This window comes from Geotrypetes seraphini, chromosome 10, assembly GCF_902459505.1.
Source record: "Geotrypetes seraphini chromosome 10, aGeoSer1.1, whole genome shotgun sequence".
Classification (NCBI taxonomy): domain Eukaryota; kingdom Metazoa; phylum Chordata; class Amphibia; order Gymnophiona; family Dermophiidae; genus Geotrypetes; species Geotrypetes seraphini.
Window position 1 is genome coordinate 135,567,216 of NC_047093.1, and position 24,218 is coordinate 135,591,433.

Sequence of the window (24,218 nt, forward strand, 5' to 3'; positions counted from 1 at the left end):
ATGAGAGCTTATCCTCTGCTGATTCTATTAACACTTTACGCTGATATCTGGAAGACCATTGAGTGCAAATGTTTACCTCTATCTTTGGTTGCCTTAAATGGTAGCTATTACTATAGACATGGGGACATTATAATTGGAGGATTCATTCAAGAGTTCAATGGTCAACTAACTAAATCCTCTGACATCAGTGTTTTAGAAATTCAAATAACCGAGTAAGTATTATTGTGGGCTTTCCTCCTATATGAGACACTCTTACAAGTTTCATTGTGACTGATGTAGCTTGAACCTGTATGAGGAATCTTTTGTGTTCGAACTTTCTTGAGAGGTTACATTGTTCAGTCTCTATTCTATGAGGTATTACCACTGCAGGATCAATTCTTTGAGGGCCCCCTAGGCACACAAGTACAGTGGGCTCCCTAGCCCTGCCCAGCCCCACCCCCATTTATTTACCTGTTTTCTTATTTACTTCTTTATTTCCACTTGTATTTCTTTTTTCTTTTATTCTAAAATTTAAAACAAACAACCAAGATTACCATATCAGCGCCAGAGTACAGTTTTAGTTCTATGCAAACCCCAAACATCTCTGAACAAATCCCCCCTTCCTTCTCTTACCATCTACTTGCCCAGGACTTTAACTCTGAACCCTTTCCATACGTATATAAAAGTGTTCAAATGCATTGTAAAGCATTGAAAAGACAGATGATTTTAAAATATGGAATGTCACCTCAGTAACAACTATAGAAAAATAGACAAATATAGTGCAAAATATAGACAGCAGATATAAATTCTCAAAACTGACACATTTTTGATCACTAAATTGAAAATTAAACCATTTTTCCTACCTTTGTTGTCTGGTGATTTTATGAGTCTCTGGTTGCACTTCTTTCTGACTGTGCATCCAATATTTCTCTCTTTCTTCCTCCTGCATGCTTCCTATCCTCCAGACCTAATTCCATTCTCCAACCAACATCTCTCTCTGTCCCTCCATGAGTCCAACTTTTTCTTCCTCTCTTCCTGCCCCCTCTCTTTCTTTCAGTCTTTCTTTCTCTCTCCCTGCCCCCTTTCTTTCTTTTTCCCTACCCCTCTCTTTCTGTCTTTCTTTCTCTCTCCCTGCCCCCTTTCTTTCTCTCTCTCTCCCTGCCCTCTTTCTTTCTTTCTTTCAGTCTCCCTGCCCCGCTGCTGCTGATTTCTCCAAGCCCCGGGCTCCACAGCTTTAAGGGGCCCCCTTGCCTTCTGTTTTGGGCCATAGTAGTCATCTGCTTTCTCCCTGCTTCTCTGATGTGGCGGGCCCACAAGCCTCCCCCCCCACATCAATTTTGACGTTGGAGAGGAAGTTCCGGGCTAGCCAATCGCTGCCTGGCTGGCCCAGAACTTCCTCTCTGACATCAGAATTGACATCGGGGAGGAAGTGTTCCCGCTAAGCTGCGCTGGCCTGCGCTGGCGCACAAAATATTACATCGCAGCGCACAAGTTTCTCTTCACAGCGCACACACGCGTCGCAAAGGTAAGGGGAGGTAAGGTAAGGGGACGCATTGGGGGGATTGCACTTCCCCACAATTGCCATGCTTCGGTTCCTCTTCTTCCTTCCTTCCTCCCCTCCCCCCCCCCCCCCGCGGGACCCTGCGGCACCATCAACTCTTACTCCCTCTAATGTCGGCCCTGCAGCTCCAGACTTCCTCGCACCTTCTCCCCTCCCCCTTTGGATCGCTATTATTTTAAATGTTATAGCCGCGGAGCTGTATCCATCAGTGGAGATGTCTAACCTCGGCCTGCCCCGGAACTCTTACTGCAACAGTGACTTCCTGTTCCTGCCTAGACGGGCGGCTGCTGCAGTAAGAGTTCCGGGGCAGGCCGAGGTTAGACATCTCCACTGATGGATACAGCTCCGCGGCTATAACATTTAAAATAATAGCGATCCAAAGGGGGAGGGGAGAAGGTGCGAGGAAGTCTGGAGCTGCAGGGCCGACATTAGAGGGAGTAAGAGTTGATGGTGCCGCAGGGTCCCGCGGGGGGGGGGAGGAAGGAAGGAAGAAGAGGAACCGAAGCATGGCAATTGTGGGGAAGTGCAGAGCTGCAGGGAAGAGTGTTGCGGTACCCAGCTGGAGGGAGAAGGAAGATGAGGGAGGGAATTAAAGGAGATGCCAGGGCTTGGAGCGTAGGAGGAAGGTATGCCAGTCTAAGAGAAAAGGAAGGGGGAGATGTGAGAGCATGGAGGGGGAGCGAAAGATGGAAGAAAAGGAAAGGAGAGAGATGCCAGAGAATCAGGGAAGGGGAGATACCAGACTATGAGGAGAGGTGTGGGAGAGGGAAGGCGAGGAGAGAGATGCCAGACCAATGGGGTGAAAGGAGAGATGGAAGGGGGAGGCATACAGTTTCTGGAAGGGGCATAGAAGGAGAGAAGATGCCATATAGGGGAAGAGAGACGGCAGACAGTGGATGGAAGGAAGAGAGTTACAAGAAGATGAGGAAAGGAGAAACCACAGAAGACAAAGGTAGAAAAAAATTTCTATTTATTTATTGCTTTAGGAGACATGTGTCACTGTTTCTGTGAAGCATTGTATGCAGAGTCCAGCTTCTTGCTGGTTCAATTTAACCTTTGTCTATGTATTTTTATTTTATCCCCCCTTTTACAAAACTGTGAAGCGTTTTTAGCACCAGCCTTGGTGGTAGCAGCTCTGATGCTCAGAATTTTATGAGCATCAGAGCTGTTACCTCCGTAGCTAAAATCCACACTACAGTTTTGTAAAAGAGGGAGGGGTTAGTTTGTGATTACATATTCCTTACTAGGCGAAGGTGTTTTCTGTGTTCTGTGTGTTCGAAAGACATGGTTTTCTGTTAGGATTGACGGTGTAGGATTGATCTGTGCTGGTCTGGCTTGTTTAGTTTTACAATGGGTGTATTGATGTACTGTTCACTGCAATATGTAAGATGCTGCCTTTTCCTAGGTACTCATGTGTGACGTGTGGCTTGTTACTAAAAATCACGTTTTTCGTACAGATGGGGGGGGGGTGCCAAAAAATGATGGGCCCCGGGTGTTACATATGCTAGGTACACCACTGCATTATGTAAAGATACCAGAAAGCTGGCGAAGCAAAAACTTTAAGTAAATTGTTATTCTTCTAAGTTTTGAGTATTTAACCCTCCCACAATCTCATGGGCACTCGTTTCAAGTTTCAAGTTTATTGAGATTTTGATTTAAACGCAATATCAAATATTTTCAATGTGTATAACAAAAATAAATTTTGGGAAATAAATAAAACCATTTGAACAATAAACATACAAACATATCCATAGATGATTAAAATTACATAAGGAGTACAAGGATAAACTACATTTGTTTAAAAATGCGTCCTCTGCGCCTGCTCATAAATTTGTGGAGTATGTAATTTGTCGCTCATGCATATTTTTTTTTGCACACACCTCATCAATCCTTAGAGGGAACACTGCTTATGGGCCCACCACTTCGGGAAAGCAAGGAGAAAGCAGGCAACCACTGCGGCCCAAAACAGAAGGCAAGGAGGATCCCATGAAGCCATGGGGCCTGGGATACCTGCTCTCTTTGCTCCACCCTAACGCCGGCCCTACACATTTCTGAAGTCGGGTCTTGCAGCTAGCAACTCTTTATGATTGGTTTCTTCCATCATACTCCAATCAGCCCAAGCCACCTATGGAATAATGCCCCGTCATCTGTGGTGGTGGGTGAGATCGGCAACGTGGGCCGCCGCTCCCCCATCGGCGGAAAGTAAGATGAGCAAGCAACACCAGAGGGGGAGGGGCGCGTTGCCGTTCAATGCTGAGGGGGCCTTTTGCATCTGTTCAAAATGTTCGAACAAGTGTTTTCTCACATTAAGAGCAATTCTATATAAGGGTGTGATGAAGTGGTTTAGTGAAGGGGATATAACTAGTTAAGTGTGGGTTGGCCATGTGTGTGTTTCTTATGTGCACTTTATAGTTTGCTGTATGATATGTAATTTGCTTTGGCATGTCCATTTATACGTGGTTGAATTAAGTGGATGGACCTAAAAGTAAGCAAGCTAAGGCCAGTTTGTGTTATTATTTCATAACGGAATCTGGGTATCCAGATGCTGTTTTAGGACAAACTCTCCCTGTATTGAACCAGGGTACACAAGCAGAGATGCTCAGTTACAGACATGCCCCTTGTCTTTTTAGACTTCTTCCCTCCTGCTTCATATGATGATCCCTGATCTTGAACTTTTACTCTACAAAATTCTACTTTCTAGGAACTAATTGAGTTTCTCCTCATATGTGGACAATATCATCATTATGTCTTCTATGATAAAACCCTTATCTGAGAATTATGATTGCATGAGCTTCTTGTTTGATCACATCCATTATAGGATGGAACTGAATGTGTTAGAAAGTCATAAGAACATAAGAGCTACCATACTGAGACAAACTGCAGGTCCATTAAGTAAGTTCATGTGTACCATCTCTTTCCTTGCTTCCCCATCCATCCATCCATTCCTTTTCTCTCTTTCCTCCTCTTCCACTTCCCTCTGTCCACATGACCATATTTCCTCTCTACTTCCTCTCTCCTCCAGCCATGTGCACCATCTCTTCCCTCCACTACCCTCCCCTCTATCCATCCATTTGCACCATCACCTTACCCTCCCCTCCATCCATGTGCCCCATATTCCTCTCCTCTCTGCCCCATCCTATTCAGTATCTCTCCTTTCTTCTTTCCTCTCTACCACCACCATTTCCACCAAATATACTCTCTACCTGGTTCCGAAGCCTGTGACCTCCGCTGCACAGTTCCTTTGCTGCAGTCTTCCTAAGCAGAAATAGGACATTTCTTCAGATAGGGATGGACCGCAGCAGAAGAACAATGCAGAGGAGAATCACTGCCACACCAGGACCATCCTTTTAGTTTTCAAGGTGAAGGGGGCTTTGGAACCAGGTGAGGAGCTGCAGGCTTCACAAGAGGTCCGTGGGCCTTGCAATGAAGAACAGTGACATAGACCATAGATGTCCTCCAGGAAGTGACCTTATGTTTCCATCAAAGCTCACTCCAGCCTATTCAAATCATTTTGTCATTTGCAGAATACAGACCATAAAAGTCTGCCCTGCACTGTCTTCACATTCCAATTACTGGAGTTTCCGTCAAAGCCTTCTTCATCCCATCTTAAAGTGAATTGCCATATAGAGGGACACAGACCATGAAAGTCTGCCCAGTACCAGCCTTAGTTCTTCACAGTCAGAGTCACCACCTAAAGCACCACTCGATACATAAAGCACACATGCAACCATTTACGTTTTGGTTTTATACCATTCATTTTTCTACTGTATTACATCAGTAATTACTAAGAAGAGTGTTGGATGTGGTCTCATAATTTCCTGCTCTTTCCAGAAAGTAGGAATGTCCCCTGTGACTTTTGGGGGGCTGGGGTACACTTGCAGGTACATGGATACTGTACACACTCACATTTACAGTATGTAATCTTTGAAACAAGTGAATAATTTTGGCAGATTTTAGGAGCTAGTAAGCTAGTTCTGAAAGACTATTTTATATAGTCATATCAGCATCTATGCTTCTTTTATAAAATAGATATATAAAAGGTGCATTTTTGCAAATATTTCTAGGTGCCCTGTTGCAATGAAATTCTCCTCTTCATATTATTTCAGGTATTTTGCAGAAAATACCTATAACTTCTTGGCCTTCATGTTTGCGGTGGAGGAAATTAACAACAGCTCGGCGCTTTTACCCAACATCACACTGGGGCTCCACCTTGCAGAGCATTTCAGGATTATAAACACTATCACTTCTGCAGCCTTAAATATTTTGATAGGTCAGTTCTCGACCATAAATTTCAAATGCAATTCACCTCGCCCAGTGGCTGCCATCATTGAAAACTTTCCAGCTGATGAATCATATCGATTCTACGACACGTTCCAGATATACCACTACCCACAGGTCAGAGAGATTCTTATTCTTACTTTGAGGCTCATTTTCAAAAGAGAAAATCATCCATAAAGGGGCAGATGGATATTTTCTCGCCAAATCCTTTCAATTCACCATTTTTGAAAACCAATTTTCTAGACAAATTTGTATGCTGTTGGTCTGCAGTGCATCTAAATCTCAAGAGGGCATGTTGGAAGCGTGGTCTGGGCAGGACTAGAGCAGGCTTATGTTTTAGATGGTTTTCTGCAAGAAACAACAACGAAGGTGACCAATTAGTGCTCAATCTCTTTTATTTTGCAATAGACTCGACACAATTGTGTTTTGGCCCAAATTGGCCTGCCTCAGGAGTCTAAAATGAAACATGCTTTCAAAAGATACAATCATACCAGCATCCTCCAAAATATAAACATGAATAAAAATAAACAGTAATAAAATCATATACAGTATATCATAAATAACTCATGTACACCAAAATATACAACATTGATAAACATTTAAAAAAACTATAATTCATAACATTTTATAATAAAACTTAAATCTTTATTTATACTCAAATCTAAATATTGATATATGTACTAGAAATTAAAACAAATCAAAAAGGATTAAACACTGAGCTAGAATTAATACACTTTAATTTATTTAAAAATTTATATACTGCATAGAACGTTACATACATAATATACTGATCGCCCTGTAGTCGCATAGATGTGGACAAACAACGAACAAACATCTTATCAATTCAACATTCAGCAATAAAATTGTAAAAAGTTAAACCCCCCAATATTCATTAGCATTGTATCTTACAGGAAGAACAGAAATAGCAACATTTTCACAGGAAAGAATTAACAAAGATCTGCGTTTCCAACATTTTTTTTAAAATTAATCTTTCCAACACAAGATCGCAGTATACCTGACACAATATTCCAAAGTTTGACACCGGCCACTGACATCATTGATGCACCAATTCTAACATGAGTACTGGACATCTTCTCCTCTAAACTTAATTTCATAGTGTTTTCAGACTTTAGATTTCTTCTAGGTCGGTAAATTTCAAACAACTCTTGTAGCACCCTTGGAGCAATATGGTACACGGACAAAGGGCACGGACTGAAGCTGAGGGGGGACAGGCCCAGGACAAATATTACATTACATTACGTGATTTCTATTCCACCTTTATCTTGCGGTGTGACACGGACAAGAGGACGTAGACTGAAGCTGAGGGGGGACAGGTCCAGGACGAATATCAGGAGGTTCTGTTTCACGCAGCGAGTGATGGACACCTGGAATGCTCTCCCAGAAGAGGTAATTGCGGAATCCACCGTTCTAGGATTTAAGGGTAAACTAGATGCACATCTCCTTATGAGAAGCATAGAGTGATATGGGGACTAAAACTATGCCAGGGTACACCGCATGTGCTGATCGCCAGACTTCATGGACCTAGGGTCTGATCCGGAGTTGGCAATTCTTATCTTCTTATGTAATATCTGATGGATGATTGCAATGATCTTAAAATGTACTCTTTGCTGAATAGACAGCCAGTGTAACAGCCTAAATCTTTAAACATACTTATTCATTCACTCATTATTTCAAAAATGGATTATTGTAATGCATTATTATTTAATATCTCTCAGAAAGAGAAAAAACGTCTCCAGATAGTCCAAAACACAGCAATTAAATTAATACATAACTGTAAAAAATTTGACCACGTCACACCACTTTTTATTGAATCTCATTGGCTCCCTATCTCTCATCGTTTTACTTTTAAAATACTACTTTTAGTTTTTAAAACTTTGACCACAAACGAACCTCAATTTATTAACAGACTACTTATCCCATACTGTACCTCTCGCACATTAAGATCAACCAATCAAAATCTTTTAACAGTTCCTTCACTAAAAATAATTGGAACTCGTCGTACTGATATTTTTTCTGTCATAGCCCCCCAATTATGGAATAACTTGCCCCTGTATCTTAGAACTGAAAAGGATTTAAAGCAGTTTAAAAGTAGCTTAAAAAGTTTCCTTTTTAAGGACGCATATAATGTATGAAAACAATTTCCCTAATCCTTCCTAATCCTATCTTTTTCCTTATTCCCTTCCCTCATGTTTTTTTACCTCATACCTTTTATTTTTTTTTTTATACATATGTAATTTTACCCTTCTTTCCTTATGTGTCCGTTAGTCTGTATAATTTTAATTTAATTTAATTTTATTCTATTTTATTTTCTTTTTTTAACATTGTATTAAAGTTTAACTAACCTTGTATTTGTATTATTTTTCTTGTTTTTGTAAATCGCTTAGTAAATTTAAATAAGCGATTCAACAAATTTTGATTAAACTTGAAACTTGAAACTTTCAATATATTGATATAATCAGAGGTATAAACACTTGAAGGATCCCTTCTTTCTTCTTTTTTTCTATTTTTTCCTTTTCTTTCTTTCTTTTTTTCATCTTTGCAGTCATGTTCAGAATCTTTTTCACCTTTATGTTCATGATCTAAGTTATAAAGATTCTTTTATTTATAACACTCATATAAAGAAATACTTCCTTTATATTTTATAGGCAACAGCCTTTATTTCATTACATATAGAGCATTCAAAAGATCCATTTACAACTTTTTTCTGTTAATCATCCCGCACAATATTAGATTCTTAAATGGCTCCTTTGACATCTGTATAGTATGCTTTTTTTTTTAATTACAGATATCACGAAGCCATCTAGCTATGACATTTATTTGCATTCTTCATATTGCTAAAGACTAAAATACCAATTTGTATTGTTTATACAGCTAAGTGTTCCCCCGGTCATTCGCGGTCGGCGGTTCACGGTCCCAGTCATTCGCGGTATTTTCCGACCGCGACCACCGACCAGAAGAGGACAGCTGGAGAGGCAGAAGAGAGTAGCCGGAGCACCGGCGAGTGAAGGAAATCACTCGCTGTATGCTCCGACCGTCTCTTCCTGCTTTGACACGCAGCTCCTGATTGGTAAAGTCCGACTTTAGTGCAGGAAGAGGCGGTCGGAGCATACAGCGAGTGATTTCCTTCACTCGCCGGCGCTCCGGCTGCTCTCTCCTGCCTCTCTGGCTGCCTTCTTCAGTCTCCCCCCCCGAAAAACCATATTTGCAGTTTTTCAAGATTCGCGGGGGTTCCGTGAATTTGGGGGAGTACTGTATATACATTTTTTTTTTTTAGAAAGAACAGTTCCCGTTTATGCTGGGTGATTTAAAAAAAACTACATAAATATTTATTAAGTTAAGAAATAACGTATAAGAAATAAAATATAGGATCCGGTGAAGACAATAATCTATAGAAAAGTTTGGACTATTTTATGCAATTGAATAACAAATTCCAGGTTTATTGATATTTTTAATAGTTATGATTAGTTTTATATATATATATATATATATTGTGACCGGGCAGTTCCTGAGTTGGTGGGAAGCCGGGCCCGGGCCACAGGTAGATTTAATGTAACGCCTTTTATATGAATGAAAACCCGGAAGACAGATCTTCTAAGAACTGGATTCAAGTTTATTAAAGTTTGCAAAGGAAAAAATATCTGGGAACAAGTAATCAGTTTTGCACAGTCTCAAAAGCCCACGTATGGCTTAAGTCCATGGGCTCTGCCTGGAGCTTCCGGGTCCAATACACAATGCCAGTTCAAACAAAAACTGAAGAAAAAGGAAAAACATCAAGGTTTGGCTTCCAAACTTTCTGCCAAATGCTTCAGGTCTGGTAAGCCGTTCCCAGAAAAAAAAAAAAACCCAAATTAATTACCCTCCTTTTTACTAGTCCTCTGCAGGAATGGTAACTTAAATTTTCCGGTAAGGATTTCTTTCCCCTTGGAGAGGACTGCTTCTGCCCTGCCCCAAGCCCTACTTGTGTTCAGGGTTTCCAATCCTGGACTGGATTTCTGGGGGAAGTTTAGCATGACTACTATATCTCACTCTCCCCTATCTCCATAGCTTCTCCAGGTTCACACTCCTCAGCAAGATTGTTCATTTCCCAATCATTAGTCTCTTGGCCCAGATTATTTCTCCACTCGGTAGCTTCAGGCAGTCTCTCCCAATTACCTCCTTGCCTGTGGGTCTCCTAACTACTTACTAACTCCTAACTACTCCTAACTACTTACTAACCGGGTCTCCTTCTTGCCAATCTCTGGGATCACCCTCCCAGGGTTTGTCCGTCAAAGTGAGATACCTCCCCGGGCTCTCAATCCCCCTCCTGCTGGGCTGTTTCAAGGATAGGGTCCTAGGCTGAGGCACAGGTACTCCGTGGTAGCTGCAATCTTTCCTGGCTGAGAGCTGATTGGGATTAGCCCCAGCTGTGCCTCCTAGTTGCCTCCTGCTAGTCTGTATTAGAGGCTTTTTAGCTTGCACTCCCTGAGGGCCTGCCCCACCCCCTCCTGGGTTGGGCTTTGGTTTCACAGTCGGAGGAAAGGAGTAATAGGGGGAATACTTAGGTGATACTGACTCTTGGGCCGTGCTATCTCCTGTTTTTTCTCTTCTCTTCCTGGCTGTGCCGGCTGGCCCGGCTCCGTGCCAGGTTTTCCCGGGACCAGGATAGGGTGCATGATGGGTCTTGTAGTTCTTTTGGCTGGGACAGGGGCTTCCCTGTCACTATATATATATATATATATATATATATATATACAGTGGTACCTCGGTTTACGAGTGCACTGGTTTGCGAGTGTTTTGCAAGACGAGCAAAACATTCGCAAAATCGGCACCTCGGAAACCGAGCGCGCTTCCAACCCACCCGAACCCTCTTCTTACTTTTCTGTAGCCTCCGCAGCGGCACTGGCACCAGCATGCCCTGTGCGTGGTGCCGGTGCCTGAAGATATGCTTCCTGTGCTGGGCCTGAGAGTTCACGTCGAACGTGAACTCTCACGTCGAACGTGAACTCTCAGGCCCAGCACAGGAAGCAGATCTTCAGGCACCGGCATGCACAGGACATGCTGATGCCAGTACCGCTGCGGAGGCTACAGAAAAGTAAGAAGAGGGTTCGGGTGGATTGGGGGGGACCTCAGGTCGCGGCGGGGGGGTGCCCGATGGCAGCGGGGGGGGGGGTGCCGGACCGCGGGGGGTGCCGGATTGCGGGGGGGGGAGGGTGCCGGCTCGCGGGGGGGCCTTCGGGGGGAGCAATGCCGGTTCTCGTGGGGGAGGAGCAGTGCTGCTGGCCTCGGGGGGGGGGGGAACATATCAAAGCAAGTTTCCCTTACTTCCTATGGGGAAACTTGCTTTGATATACGAGCATTTTGGATTACGAGCATGCTCCTGGAACGGATTATGCTCGTAATCCAAGGTACCACTGTATATGTTGTTTAAATTTCTATTACATATACTGTATCAATGTTTAGATTTCATTTTTATTATAAAGATTTAAGTTTTATTCTAAAATGTTTCTTATGAATTGTAGTTTTTTTTTTGTTTATCTATGTTTTATATTTTGGTGTACATGAGTTATTTATGATATATATGATTATATTAATATTTATTCATGTTGGTTTTTTATTGTTTATTTTTATTCATGTTTATATTTTTGAGGATGCTGGTATGATTGTATCTTTTGAATGCATGTTTCATTTTAGACTCCTGAGGCAGGCCCATTTGGGCCAAAACACGTAGGTTTTGAAAATGCTGCCAACTAGTGAATGACAAATGTTAGACCAGTTCAAAAGTTGGAAAAACTTTCTGAATTAATTCTATTATTAGTAACACAATTATAGGTGCAAGGTGGAAGAATGATCAGGGTCCAGAGACCAAACAATACATACGACTTGGCAATACAAAGTCTTTCAAAGTTTGGAGTCATTTTTCTCAGAATATCAACTTTCGGACCTTGATCATTTATCCTTCTGAGTCTTCAACTGCAAAGGGGTAAACCTTACCAGGCTGCTCTTCCTGAATACCCCTCACAAAAATATAAATTGAATTGAACCAAAGACTGATCAGTGTGGTATACCACTAGAAAATCTTTTTCCTTAGAGTAAATTGAATTTATTCCTCACCTGTATAGAAGTTCAAATGTTCAAAGAAGAGTGACCAAAACGATAAAGGGATTGGAATTCCTCTTGTATGAGGAAAGAATAATGAAGTTGTGGCTTTTATGCTTGGAAAAGAGAAAGCTGAGGGTGGGGGGGGGGAATGATTGAGGTCTACAGAATTCTGAGTAGGGTAGCATGGGTCAGAGTGAATTGATTTTTCATCCTTTCAAAAAGTATATACCGGTAAAGCCGAGAACACTTAATGAAATTACGTGGAAATACTTTTAAAACAAATAGGAGGAAAAAATTTTTCTTTACTCAAAGAATAGTTAAGTTGTGGAACTAACTGTCACAGGATTTTGATATAGTGGTTAGCTAAGCTGGGGTTAAGAAAGGTTTGGACAAGTTCCTGGATGAAAAGTCCATAGTCTGCTATTGAGACAGACATGTGGGAAGCCACTGCTTGCCCTGGAATCAATAGCATGAAATGTTGCTACCATTTGAATAGGCCACTTTCAGAAACAGGAAGTTGGGTTAGATGGACCATTGGTCTGACCCAGTATGGCTGTTCTTATTTATTCTCTCATGCCAAATTTCAACCCATACCACTCTTTTTGAATATCATTATAAGTTTTGTTAGGTTAGAACGAATATGTGAAATGATTCCCTCCTCACAAAACACCTGAAAATCGAGAAAAAGTGTTAAATAAAATTTGAAATGTTCTTGCAAAATATAGATCAACAGTTTAAGATGCCCTTTTGTACTGTTCTGTATTTTATCAAACCATTTAGAAATAAAAGACTAAAATAACTCAAAGCGGGTATATCTCCTTATAAAATTACTCTTTTGGAGGGTAATTCTGTAAAATTGATCTTAATAGGAGTTTATTTTATAAAGGAAAGTAGCCCTCTCCTGTACAGACTTCTAGCATAAGCGGATTGGTTCATGGATAGGGCTTAGACTCAAGTACTTCAGCCATTCAAGAGCTAATGCTCATGTGGACATCCTGGAGATATGCACTCAATTTTGTAATGTATAAAGTTATGTGTATAAGTGTGCAAACCCACCCAAACTCCATCCAGACTCCACCCATGTGAAGGTCCACCTGCACACTATGTGCTATCAAAGTCTTTGGTTTATGTGATTTAAACTCTTCTCTCACAATGAGAAAGATGGTGACGTGTTCATTATTTTTTCACAACAGATCAGCTACACCTCACAGCATCTTTACATGAGTGACACTGATAAGTTTCCTTATTTCTACCGGACTGTCCCCAATGAGATGCACCTCTGTGCTGGGATAGGTAAGCTACTGAAGCATTTCGGCTGGAACTGGGTTGGTATCATTTCACCCGATGATGACCGCAGTGTGAGGGCTGTACAGATCCTGAGAGAAGGGATAGAGCGGAGCGGTGGCTGCATTGCATTCCATGAAGCCTTCCCTCACCATGGTGGAATCACAGAAAAGCAAATAAACAAAATCCAGACATTAATTCTTGAATCATCTGCTGTGACCATTCTGTACTTTAATGAAAACTTTGTGTTTGAAGTACATGAGGAATTCAGATTTTATTCTCTGCTGATACCTGGTAAGGTTTTCATTATCATAGATAAGATAGAGGTAATTAGAGAACATTTCATTCCTTTTAAGAACAACTCCTTGATCTTCACAATACATAGGAGGGATATGCCAAACTTTTTAAAATTTATCCGTGAGATGGAGCCTATCTGGCTTACAGATGATGACTACCATGGTTTGAATTGGTGGGCAAGCCTGTGTGATGGCCAATGCCCAAAGAATATCCAAAGACAATGCAACTTTACAAAGGTTTTCACCTCTAAGGAAATAGATAAATTCAGCTCTCACTGTCACACCACAAACTTTGGGAGCAGCTATAGTGTGTATAATGCGGTATATGCTGTAGCATATGCACTGCATGACATGATCATGTCTGGCTCAGGAAATGACACCACATGGAGTAGAGAAAATTGGGAAGTTTTGGATTATTGGCCGTGGAAGGTAACTTTAGGATTTGTTAGAGGAATTCTTTATTGAAAAGAAAGAGTGATATTCTTTGGTACAGTGTGAATGGGAAGCTTTCATTGAAGGAGGAAGGGGGTGTTGTAAAGATTGTATGACCACACAGATGCTCAGTCCCCATCGTCAGAGCAGGGCTAGTGCATGGTATTGGGCACAATATTGTCAGTCTTACACACCCCTTGCCCACCAAGGTCTTGATAATTAAATTCAACATTCATGATCTTCTGAACACCAACCCTCCTACAACAATCCTGTAAAACTCCACAATTGCATCATACTTTTAAATATTACTTTGAGGGAGTGATCCCTCACTGGTCCTAAAATTATACCACTGGACAGCAGAGGGCACTAACTCAAGAGTAAGCTATCTTAGTCATGGGGTAAGGAAGAGTTCATATGCCCTAATGTGGAGTCAGGGAGGTCCCAGAGCAAGAGACTTCCCCTAGAGAGGCCATGAGACAAGAGTTTTCCAGAGGGAGAAATCTTCCCTAGCTGTGAGCTGAAGAGAAGCCCTGTGAAGGAGTTGAGTTGGGAGGAAAACTGTCAAGATGAGATGGTTGCTATGTACTTGGCTAAGGTAAGCTGAATAAACTGTTGCAACTGGTATTTGGAGCTGACAATCATTAACCCTAAAGAGTATATTGGGCTCTGTAACCCACATGATATTTAAAGACATATGAATTGGAACTAGACTGGTAACTTGAAATAAGAGACTATTTTGCCTTCCCTAAGCCAGTGAAGTAACAGACTCAGGGTTGTGAATCAATAGAGTTGTTGATGTACCTTTAAAGTGGTCATGCATGGATATGGACAGGCAGGCTTGAACTACAGTCCGTTCTCATTATTCAAATAGTACGGTACTTGTAAATGTTTTCAAATGTGAAATCGCAAACAAAACATTGATTCTATGGGAAAACAGAGGTTTGGTTCCAGCAGTATGCATTATGACTCAAACCGTGGAAAGTGAACAGTGGATCCTATTGGGAAAATAGGGTTAGATTCCTACATGGGACATATCCAGGCACTGCAAATTTTACCTGGATACAGGTTCAGGAGAAGTTCCACAGGATGAAAATTCCTCTCTTAAGCAGTAAGAGAAGAGCTTCCCATCCTGATATGTAAAAATTGGACACAAAACACTGAAGACTTTAAAACAAAATCTTCGAGATTCATTATAATAAATGCAACATAAATATCAAATTATAAAGTAGTTATGTGTTCAATTGGAAGGAATAGGAAACTCGCATTACATTCTCCTGTTTAAATCCCTTCAATGAAATCTAGTCAAAGCTATACATTTTATCCTTTCTCTGACATTAACATGCAATAGTCTGACATGTAAGCTTCCTAAACACGTATATCCTGTGGAGCCTAGCTCATTTACAAAACGTATTTTTTTCATATAATTGTCCAAGTTAACCCTTGATAATCTGAACTAAAGATAAATTTCCAATGTAAAAGTTAGAACAGTATTTACTCATCAAATCCAATAGATGTCAGTGTTACTTCTTTTCTCCATATAACAACTGACCTTTGTAACCTGTCAAACATACATCATAAACTGTGAAACAAGGGAGACATCACTCTGACAGACTTAATGGGGGAATCCTTGATATAGCGGTTTGGCGAAATATAGCTCTATGTCGGAGTAACCCCCCGAGTCGCGTTTCTTTGCATAAAGATGAGTACTATTCTATATTTAATATATTTATAAAGATTGCACTTTAAAGATATTTAGCACTTTACTAAAAAACTGGACCGATGATAATTTTGGTGTATAAAAAACCGTGTGTGTTGAAATTTACTATTCACACGGTTACATCACTGAGGTCTATGAATTGTTAGAACCAATTACTCTAAGGTTCTACTGATATAATGTAAACATACATCATGTCAGTAGAAAAGCTCTACTTCCTGGTTTATAAGGACAGACTTGCTAACATCTGTGTAAACTCTTAACTTTTGTGTTTGTTATCTATAAGAAACAGTGGCATTCATGAGGCATTCACATGATTATGTGTAAGACTATATACAAGACAGTTGTCCTGTTTCCTCAAGAATCTTTATCTTTCACTTCCATGATTACTGAAACAATGGTATATAAATTTACTTATGTCTTAAAAGTCACAAGTCAAACGTAAACTTTTGAACTTCCTTAGAATTAACTAAAATGTAGAATCAGCAATTTAAGCATAAGAACATAAGAACATAAGAAGCGCCATCTCCGGATCAGACCTTCGGTCCATCAAGTCCGGCGATCCGCACACGCGGAGGCCCTGCTAGGTATTCACCTGGCTTATTTTATAGCCAACCATATCTTTATATGCCTCTCTCAAGGAGATATGCATCTAGTTTGCTTTTGAAGCCTAGGACTGTCGATTCTGCAATAATCTCCCCTGGGAGAGTATTCCAGATGCCAACCACTCTCTGTGTGAAGCAGAACTTCCTGACATTAGTCCTGAACTTGCCCCCCCTTAGCTTCATTTCATGTCCTCTTGTCCGTGTCAAATTGGACATTGTAAATAATCTTCTCTGCTCTATTTTGTCAATTCCTTTCAGTATTTTGAAGGTCTCGATCATATCCCCACGCAGTCTCCATTTCTCAAGGGAGAACAATCCCAGTGTTTTAAGTCGATCCTCATATTCCAGTTTCTCCATACCCTTCACCAGTTTAGTTGCTCGTCTCTGCACCCTCTCCAGCAGTTTTATATCCTTCTTTAGGTAGGGAGACCAATGTTGGACGCAGTATTCCAAGTGTGGTCTGACCATTGCCCTATAAAGCGGCATTATAACTTTCTCCGATCTACTCGAGATTCCTTTCTTTATCATGCCCAACATTCTATTTGCCTTATTTGCCGCTGCCGCGCATTGTGCCGACGGCTTCAGGGTCCTATCTATCAGTACACCCAGATCCCTTTCTTGTTCACTTTTCCCCAGAGTTGCCTTTCAATCCTTAATTACAATTGCCTCAGACTTTGTCATTAGATGTCTCACCCAGATTTTTAATAGACACCTTATTTTAATTCATTCATAAACTCAATTTTCTGTGACACCTTATCCATCGCACCTATAAGTTTCAGAAATTACTCAACAGATAGCACTTGAAATACCTGTAATTCACTCTCTGGATGCTTGGGAAAGCAAAGACTGACCGTGAAGTAAAAATGAAAGCTAAAAAGCTAGTTTTTTAAGCGCCAGTCCACAAATATGCAAACACAGTGGCACAAATGGGGAATATTGGTTGCCATTAATGGAATTGTGGATAGGTAAAATTGTGCATTGTGAATGTGTTTATGGCTCTAAAAAATGGAGATTCTAAAAGACTTCAATACTCAACTTTCTTTAAATTTAAGGTATCTCAGATACAAGACTCCTTAGGTGATTACCTTAAATAAACTTTTTAAGACCTCAGCGGTGTAACTGTGTGTATAGCAAACTCCCCACACAGGTTAACAACACCAACCTTTTCATTGGTCCATTTTGGTTAAAGTGCTAATGCTTTTTAAATTTTTATAATTTATTTTATATGATTTTAAATAGTTAAATAGATACTCATCTTATAAACACGGCTAGGGGTACATATTCTAACATAGGCCTTTGTTTCGCCATGGGCTGTTTCAAGGAAATCCCCCTCTACCGGCATCTTAGAGGGGGATTTACTTGAAACAGCCCATGGCGAAACATAGTCCTATGTCAGAATATGTACCCCTAGCCGTGTTTATAAGATGAGTATCTATTTAACTATTTAAAATCATATAAAATAAATTATAAAAACTTTAACACTTTAACCAATATGGACCAATGAAGAAGTTGGTGTTGTTAACCTGTGTGGGGAGTTTGCTATACACACAGTTACACTGCTGAGGTCTTAAAAAGTTTATTTAAGGTAATCACCTAAGAAGACCAAAAAACAGAGGACAGATTGAGACATCCAGATTTTACTTCCAGTGAAAGCTTTACAAGAATAGGTGGTAAGCTTGAAAAGGAATAAAGAATACAACAAAAATTATCATAATGCCTCTATATCATTCCATGATGAGACCACACTAGATTGCGCCCCTTGAGGATGGACTTTGACACCCCTGGCTTACGGGAAGCCTATGTTTTTTTTTGGGGGGGGGTTTCCACTCTTTGGGTGATGGGAGGGGGTCATGACCACTGAGGGAGTAAGGGGTGGTCTTGCCTTAAATCCTCCAGTGGTGTTCTTGTCAGCTTAGGCACCTTTGTGGAACTTAGACGCAACTCAAACAGGTCTAACAGCCAGCATCTAAGTTCCCTCTAGGAAAACTTTGATTATGGCTGGGGTACATCCAGGTTGAAGCCCAATTCCCACCCATAACACACCTCCCAACATGCCCCTTTGCTTAGAAATGCTGCTGCATGTCCAGAAAGTTGTTTTTTGGACATTTTAAAGTTTTGATTTTGAGCCCTATATTGAATAGAATCAACCACAGCATAAGAACATAAGAACTGCCATCTCCGGATCAGACCCCGGGTCCATCAAGTCCAGTGATCCGAACATGCGGAAGCCCCGCCAGGTGTACCCTGGCATAGTTTTAGTTCCCATATCACTGTAAGCTTCTCAAGGGAGATGTGCATGTAATTTACCCTTACCCGTATCACTCTATGCCACTCTTAAGGAGATGTGCATCTAGTTTACCCTTAAATCCTAGAACGGTGGATTCTGCAATTACTTCCTCTAGGAGAGCATTCCAGGTGTCCACCACTCGCTGCGTGAAACAGAACTTCCTGATATTTGTCCTGGACCTGTCCCCCCTCAGCTTCAGTCTATGTCCTCTTGTCCATGTCACATTGGACATTGTAAATAACTGCTTTCTCTGGTCCATTTTATCAAATCCTTTCAGTATTTTGAAAGTCTCGATCAGATCCCCTCGCAGTCTCCTCTTCTTAAGGGAGAACAACCCCAGTCTCCTAAGTCGTTCCTCGTAGTCCAGGTTCTACATATCTTTCACTAGCTTCGTTGCTCATCTCAATCAATCAATGAAGCACCCCACTATTCACATTTCTTTCCTCCAAGTTAATTCCATTAACCACCATCTTCTGAGGTCTTTCATTCAACCAGTTTCTAACTCAGTTCACCACTTAGGGTCCTAACTTCAGTCTGTTGAGTTTATTCAAGAATCTTCCATTAGCCTAAAAAATGCCCCTCCCAAAAAAAAATAAAAAATTGCAGGTTTGTGCATTTGGACTACAAAAACACAAAGCAATGGTATAGTATAGATGGTGAAGTACTTCTGTACATGAAAGCAAACAGGACTTAGTGGTGATCATATGTGATAATCTTAAAGTTACCATATAGGTAAAAAGTGTGACAGAAAAGCCAGAAAGATGTTTGGGTGTATAGGAAGAGGAATGGCCAGCAGGAAAAGGAGATGAAAATGCCTCTGTACAAGTCTCTGGTGAGAACTTATTAGAGTACTACGTCCAATTCTAGGGACCGCACTTTCAAAAAGATATTGACAATATGGAGTCTGTCCAGAGGTAGCTACTAAATCAGTCAGTGGTCTTCATCATAAAGCATACTGGCATAAACTTAAATATCACAATATATATAAATTGGGAGAAAGGAGTGGGAAAGGAGATAAGATAGAGACTTCTAAGTACCTTCATGGCATTAATGCTCAGGATCCAAGTTTCTTTCAACTAGAATAAGGGAGCGTAAGATGAAGATGAAAGGGGACAGGCTCAGGAATAACCTGAGGAAATACTTCACAGAAAGGGGATAGTAGATGGTTTGGATGGGCAGACTTTTCATTTTTAGAGGCCACTTCTTGTGGTTTCTACCCCTTCTGGGGTATCCACTCTATTGGTTATTTTCTTGTCCTCCACAAAAAGGCAAATGTTTCCTACTAACCCTTCAGCAATATCTATTACAAATATATTTAACAGAATCCCTGAGGCACTCCACTACTCACCTTCCTCTCCTCTGAGTGAATTCTATTTACCACTAAATTCTAACACCTGTCAATCAACTAGTTCTGAATCCAGGTCATCACTTTGGGTCCTAAATTCAGCCATTTCAGCTTTGCTGAGATCCAGCTTTGCTGAGATCTAGCTTATGTCCTTTATTCAGTTCTTTGGTCACCCTGTCAAAGAAATCAATCAGATTCATTTGACAGGATTTGTCTTTGGTAAAGCCATGTTGGCCTGGATCCTGCAACCCTTTGGATTCTAGAAAGTTAACCATCTTTCCCTTGCTATAGATGTGGTTGAAAGAGGCCTTGTTGGACCAACAGACATGGTTTTAAAATTTATTCTCCCTTTAATTATAAATAAAATAAATTACTTTGTAACTTGACACTAATGAAAATTTACACCTCACTCTTTAGCTCCATCGTTATCTGAGGAACCTCCGCTTTAAGAATGGACTGGGGGAAGAGATGTATATGGATGAGAATGGAGACCTTGCCATTGGATATGATATTCTGAACTTGCTCCATATGCCTGATAAGTCATGGAAATATGAAATTGTTGGAAATTATAACCCTCATGCTCCCCCAGGGCAGGATTTTGTCATTGATGAGAAGTTGATCGTGTGGGAGAGTTCATTCACCAAGGTCAGATTTAAGTGACATCAAGGCATGATTAGAGGTGCTGATCCAATTAGATATCATGAAACTTGTTATAAAATGGTCAAAAGAATGGTTTTCAGTCATTGGCTGCTACAGATTCATCCCCATCAACAACATGCTCTCACGTAAATTGTGTAAACTTTGTGCATTCTGGCCTAGTGGCCAAAATCTTAGCAATATAGTGACAACTTTCAACTTCAGGAAAGGAAACTACGAAGCAATGAGGGAAATGGTAAGGAAGAAACTTAGGAACACGTCAAAAAAATGGCAAATGATAGAACATGCCTGGTCTTTTCTTATGAGCGAGGCGCAAAATCTGTATATCCCCAGATTTAGAAAGGGGTGCAAAAAGAGTCGAACAAAAGACCCGGCGTGGATAACTAAAATAGTGAAGGAAGCGATAGGCAATAAGAAGAATTCATTCAGGAAATGGAAAAAGGACAAAACTGAGGGGAACTGGAAAGAGCAAAGGAAGTATCAAAAAGAATGTCACCGAGTGGTTCGAAAAGCCAAAAGAGAGTATGAAGAGAGGCTAGCCAGGGTAGCACAAAATTTCAAACCGTTATTTAGATATGTTAAAGGGAAGCAACCGGCTAGGGAGGAGGTGGGACCGCTGGATGACGGAGACAAGAAGGGAGCGGTGAAGAAGGAGAAGAAGTGGCAGAAAGACTTAACATGTTCTTTTCGTCTTTATTTACAAATGAAGACACATCCAACATACCGGAACCTGAACAATTCTTCAATGGAAATCAAGCAGAAAAATTAACATCCATGGAAGTGAGCCTTGAAGATGTACGCAGGCAGATAGAAAAAGTAAAAACTGACAAATTCCCTGGTCCAAGGATTCTGAAGGAATTAAAGGAGGAGATAGCGGAACTACTGCAGCAAATTTGCAATCTATCCCTGAAAACAGGCATGATCCAAGAGGACTGGAAGATAGCCAATGTTACGCCCATCTTTAAAAAGGGATCAAGAGGTGACCCGGGAAACTACAGACCGGTGAGTCTGACCTCGGTTCTGGGGAAAATGGCGAAAGCACTGATAAAAGAAAACATCTATGAACATTTTGAAAGAAATGAACTTCTGATAACCAGCCAACATGGTTTCTGCAAGGGAAGATTGTGCCTTGCGAACTTATTGCACTTCTTCAAAGGAATTAACAAACGGATGGACAAAGGAGACCCCTTAGACATCATATATCTAGATTTCCAAAAAGCCTTTGACAAGGTGCCCCATGAACGCCTACACCAGAAACTGAAGAACCATGGGGTGGAAGGAGACGTACATAGATGGATCAGAAACTGGTTGGCGGGTAGGAAACAGAGGGTAGGAGTGAATGGCCACTACTCAGACTGGAGGAGGGTCACGAATGGGGTCCCGCAGGGCCCGGTGCTCGGGCCGCTGCTATTTAATATATTCATAAATGATCTAGAAACAGGGACGAAGTGTGAGCTAATAAAATTTGCGGATGACACCAAACTATTTAGTGGAGCTCGGACTAAAGAGGACTGCAAAGAATTGCAAAAGGACTTGAACAAACTAGGGGAATGGGCGACGAGATGGCAGATGAGGTTCAACGTTGAGAAATGTAAACTATTACATGTGGGAAACAGAAACCCGAGGTACAACTATATGATGAGAGGGATGTTATTAAATGAGAGTACCCAAGAAAGGGACTTGGGGGTAATGGTGGACATGACAATGAAGTTAAATAGCACCAGTGTCAAATGAAGTTACATAGCTTATTTTCTTAATCATCAGACACCACCACAGCCCAGATGCAGCCCAAGATGCCATCCTGGATACCGGAAATTACTCAGAGAAGGAGAGCCCATCTGCTGCTATGACTGTATCCGATGTGCAAAGGGAAAAGTCTCCAACCATACTGGTGGGTGATATCATGGAACACATGGGGTGAACATAGATATGGGTTATTCATTATGGTCCCTCATTTCCAGTCAACTGACCCACCCACTATGATGATGGTTCAGGAACTGCCCTCTGTCTCTTTACACTGAAAATATCATCCACCACAATATAATTTAACTCCTGCGACAATATAACCTCCCTTTTTAATATATTGAATCTTTCCCTCTGATATAGTATTACCTTTCTTCACTGAGTTGTAAATGACTCCCCATGAACTTCTTAACCTGTAAATCACCTTGAACATGTTCTAGAAAAATACAATTAAAGAGTTCTGATTAGATTAGGTTATTAGAGAACCTTCAGCCTTGGCCAAGGACTGAGGCACCCTGATATCAAGGAAATTCAGCATAGTGGGCCCCACCATTACCACACTGTAAAAAAAAAATAATAAAATCTGTTTGTTTTTTTGACAATTTAAGAGAAAAGAAACATGGGCATCAACAAAAGAAGTGACAAGTGTTGTACCAAGTACAATGCAAACAAGTTCAAGCTCTATCTTTATAGAGATGATATGGTCTATAAACTTAAGTTTTAGTTTAGTTTAGTAGTTAGCAGTAATCAGCTGGCCATGACTGTGCTCCCTCCTCTCAGTGTGCCCCTAGCTTGTGAACTCTTTCCAAGTGTAAAGGTCCAATTTTGGGAAGCCATTGCTCTACCAGTTCTACCAGCTCCTTATCTTGGACCATTTCGTGAAGGCCAAAGATTTGTATGTTGCTGCAGCATCCCCTATTCTCGTGATCTTCCAGTCCATCCTCCAAAGATTTAAGTCTGGTCTCCAAAGTTCCAATACAATCTTCTGCTGTCGTTGAGCGGTCCTCCTGGTCAGTAATACGTTCCTCCACTCACTGGAGTCAACTGACATGTCCAACAATGCAGTCTTTTAAATCCTCCAGCGCCATGTGCAGCTTAGATAACTTTTCATCTAACAGTTGAGCCAAGTACCACACTGAGACTTGCATGCTGTCTCCCTGTATACCTGCCATCGCTGCCTCCGGGGAAGAAGATATGATTTTAGGTACGGTTGTAAGTTTATCTTTACCCGGCCACAATATTTTTGAAGGAATTCCAGAAGCAGAATTCACAGTAACATAGTAACATAGTAACATAGTAGATGACGGCAGATAAAGACCCGAATGGTCCATCCAGTCTGCCCAACCTGATTCAATTTAAATTTTTTTTTTTCTTCTTAGCTATTTCTGGACGAGAATCTAAAGCTTTACCCGGTACTGTGCTTGGGTTCCAACTGCCAAAATCTCTGTTAAGACTTACTCCAGCCCATCTACACCCTCCCAGCCATTGAAGCCCTCCCCTGCCCATCCTCCTCCAAACGGCCATACATAGACGCAGACCGTACAAGTCTGCCCAGTAACTGGCCTAGTTCAATCTTTAATATTATTTTCTGATTCTAAATCTTCTGTGTTCATCCCACGATTCTTTGAACTCAGTCACAGTTTTACTCTCCACCACCTCTCTCGGGAGCGCATTCCAGGCATCCACCACCCTCTCCGTAAAGTAGAATTTCCTAACATTGCCCCTGAATCTACCACCCCTCAACCTCAAATTATGTCCTCTGGTTTTACCATTTTCCTTTCTCTGGAAAAGATTTTGTTCTACGTTAATACCCTTTAAGTATTTGAACGTCTGAATCATATCTCCCCTGTCTCTCCTTTCCTCTAGGGTATACATATTTAGGGCTTCCAGTCTCTCCTCATACGTCTTCTGGCGCAAGTCTCCTATCATTTTCGTCGC

General features: G+C 41.1%; 1 protein-coding gene across 1 annotated transcript in view; it reads left to right on the forward strand.

Moving 5' to 3' along the window:
• The window catches only part of LOC117368617 (vomeronasal type-2 receptor 26-like), a 28,946-nt gene continuing 4,728 nt past the window's right edge, over window positions 1-24,218 (forward strand). Inside the window, exons 1-5 of the mRNA XM_033962346.1 lie at window positions 1-212; window positions 5,647-5,935; window positions 13,111-13,527; window positions 20,298-20,525; window positions 22,302-22,428. Coding sequence (XP_033818237.1) covers window positions 1-212; window positions 5,647-5,935; window positions 13,111-13,527; window positions 20,298-20,525; window positions 22,302-22,428 — 1,273 coding nt within the window. The remainder of the gene's footprint in view (window positions 213-5,646; window positions 5,936-13,110; window positions 13,528-20,297; window positions 20,526-22,301; window positions 22,429-24,218) is intronic.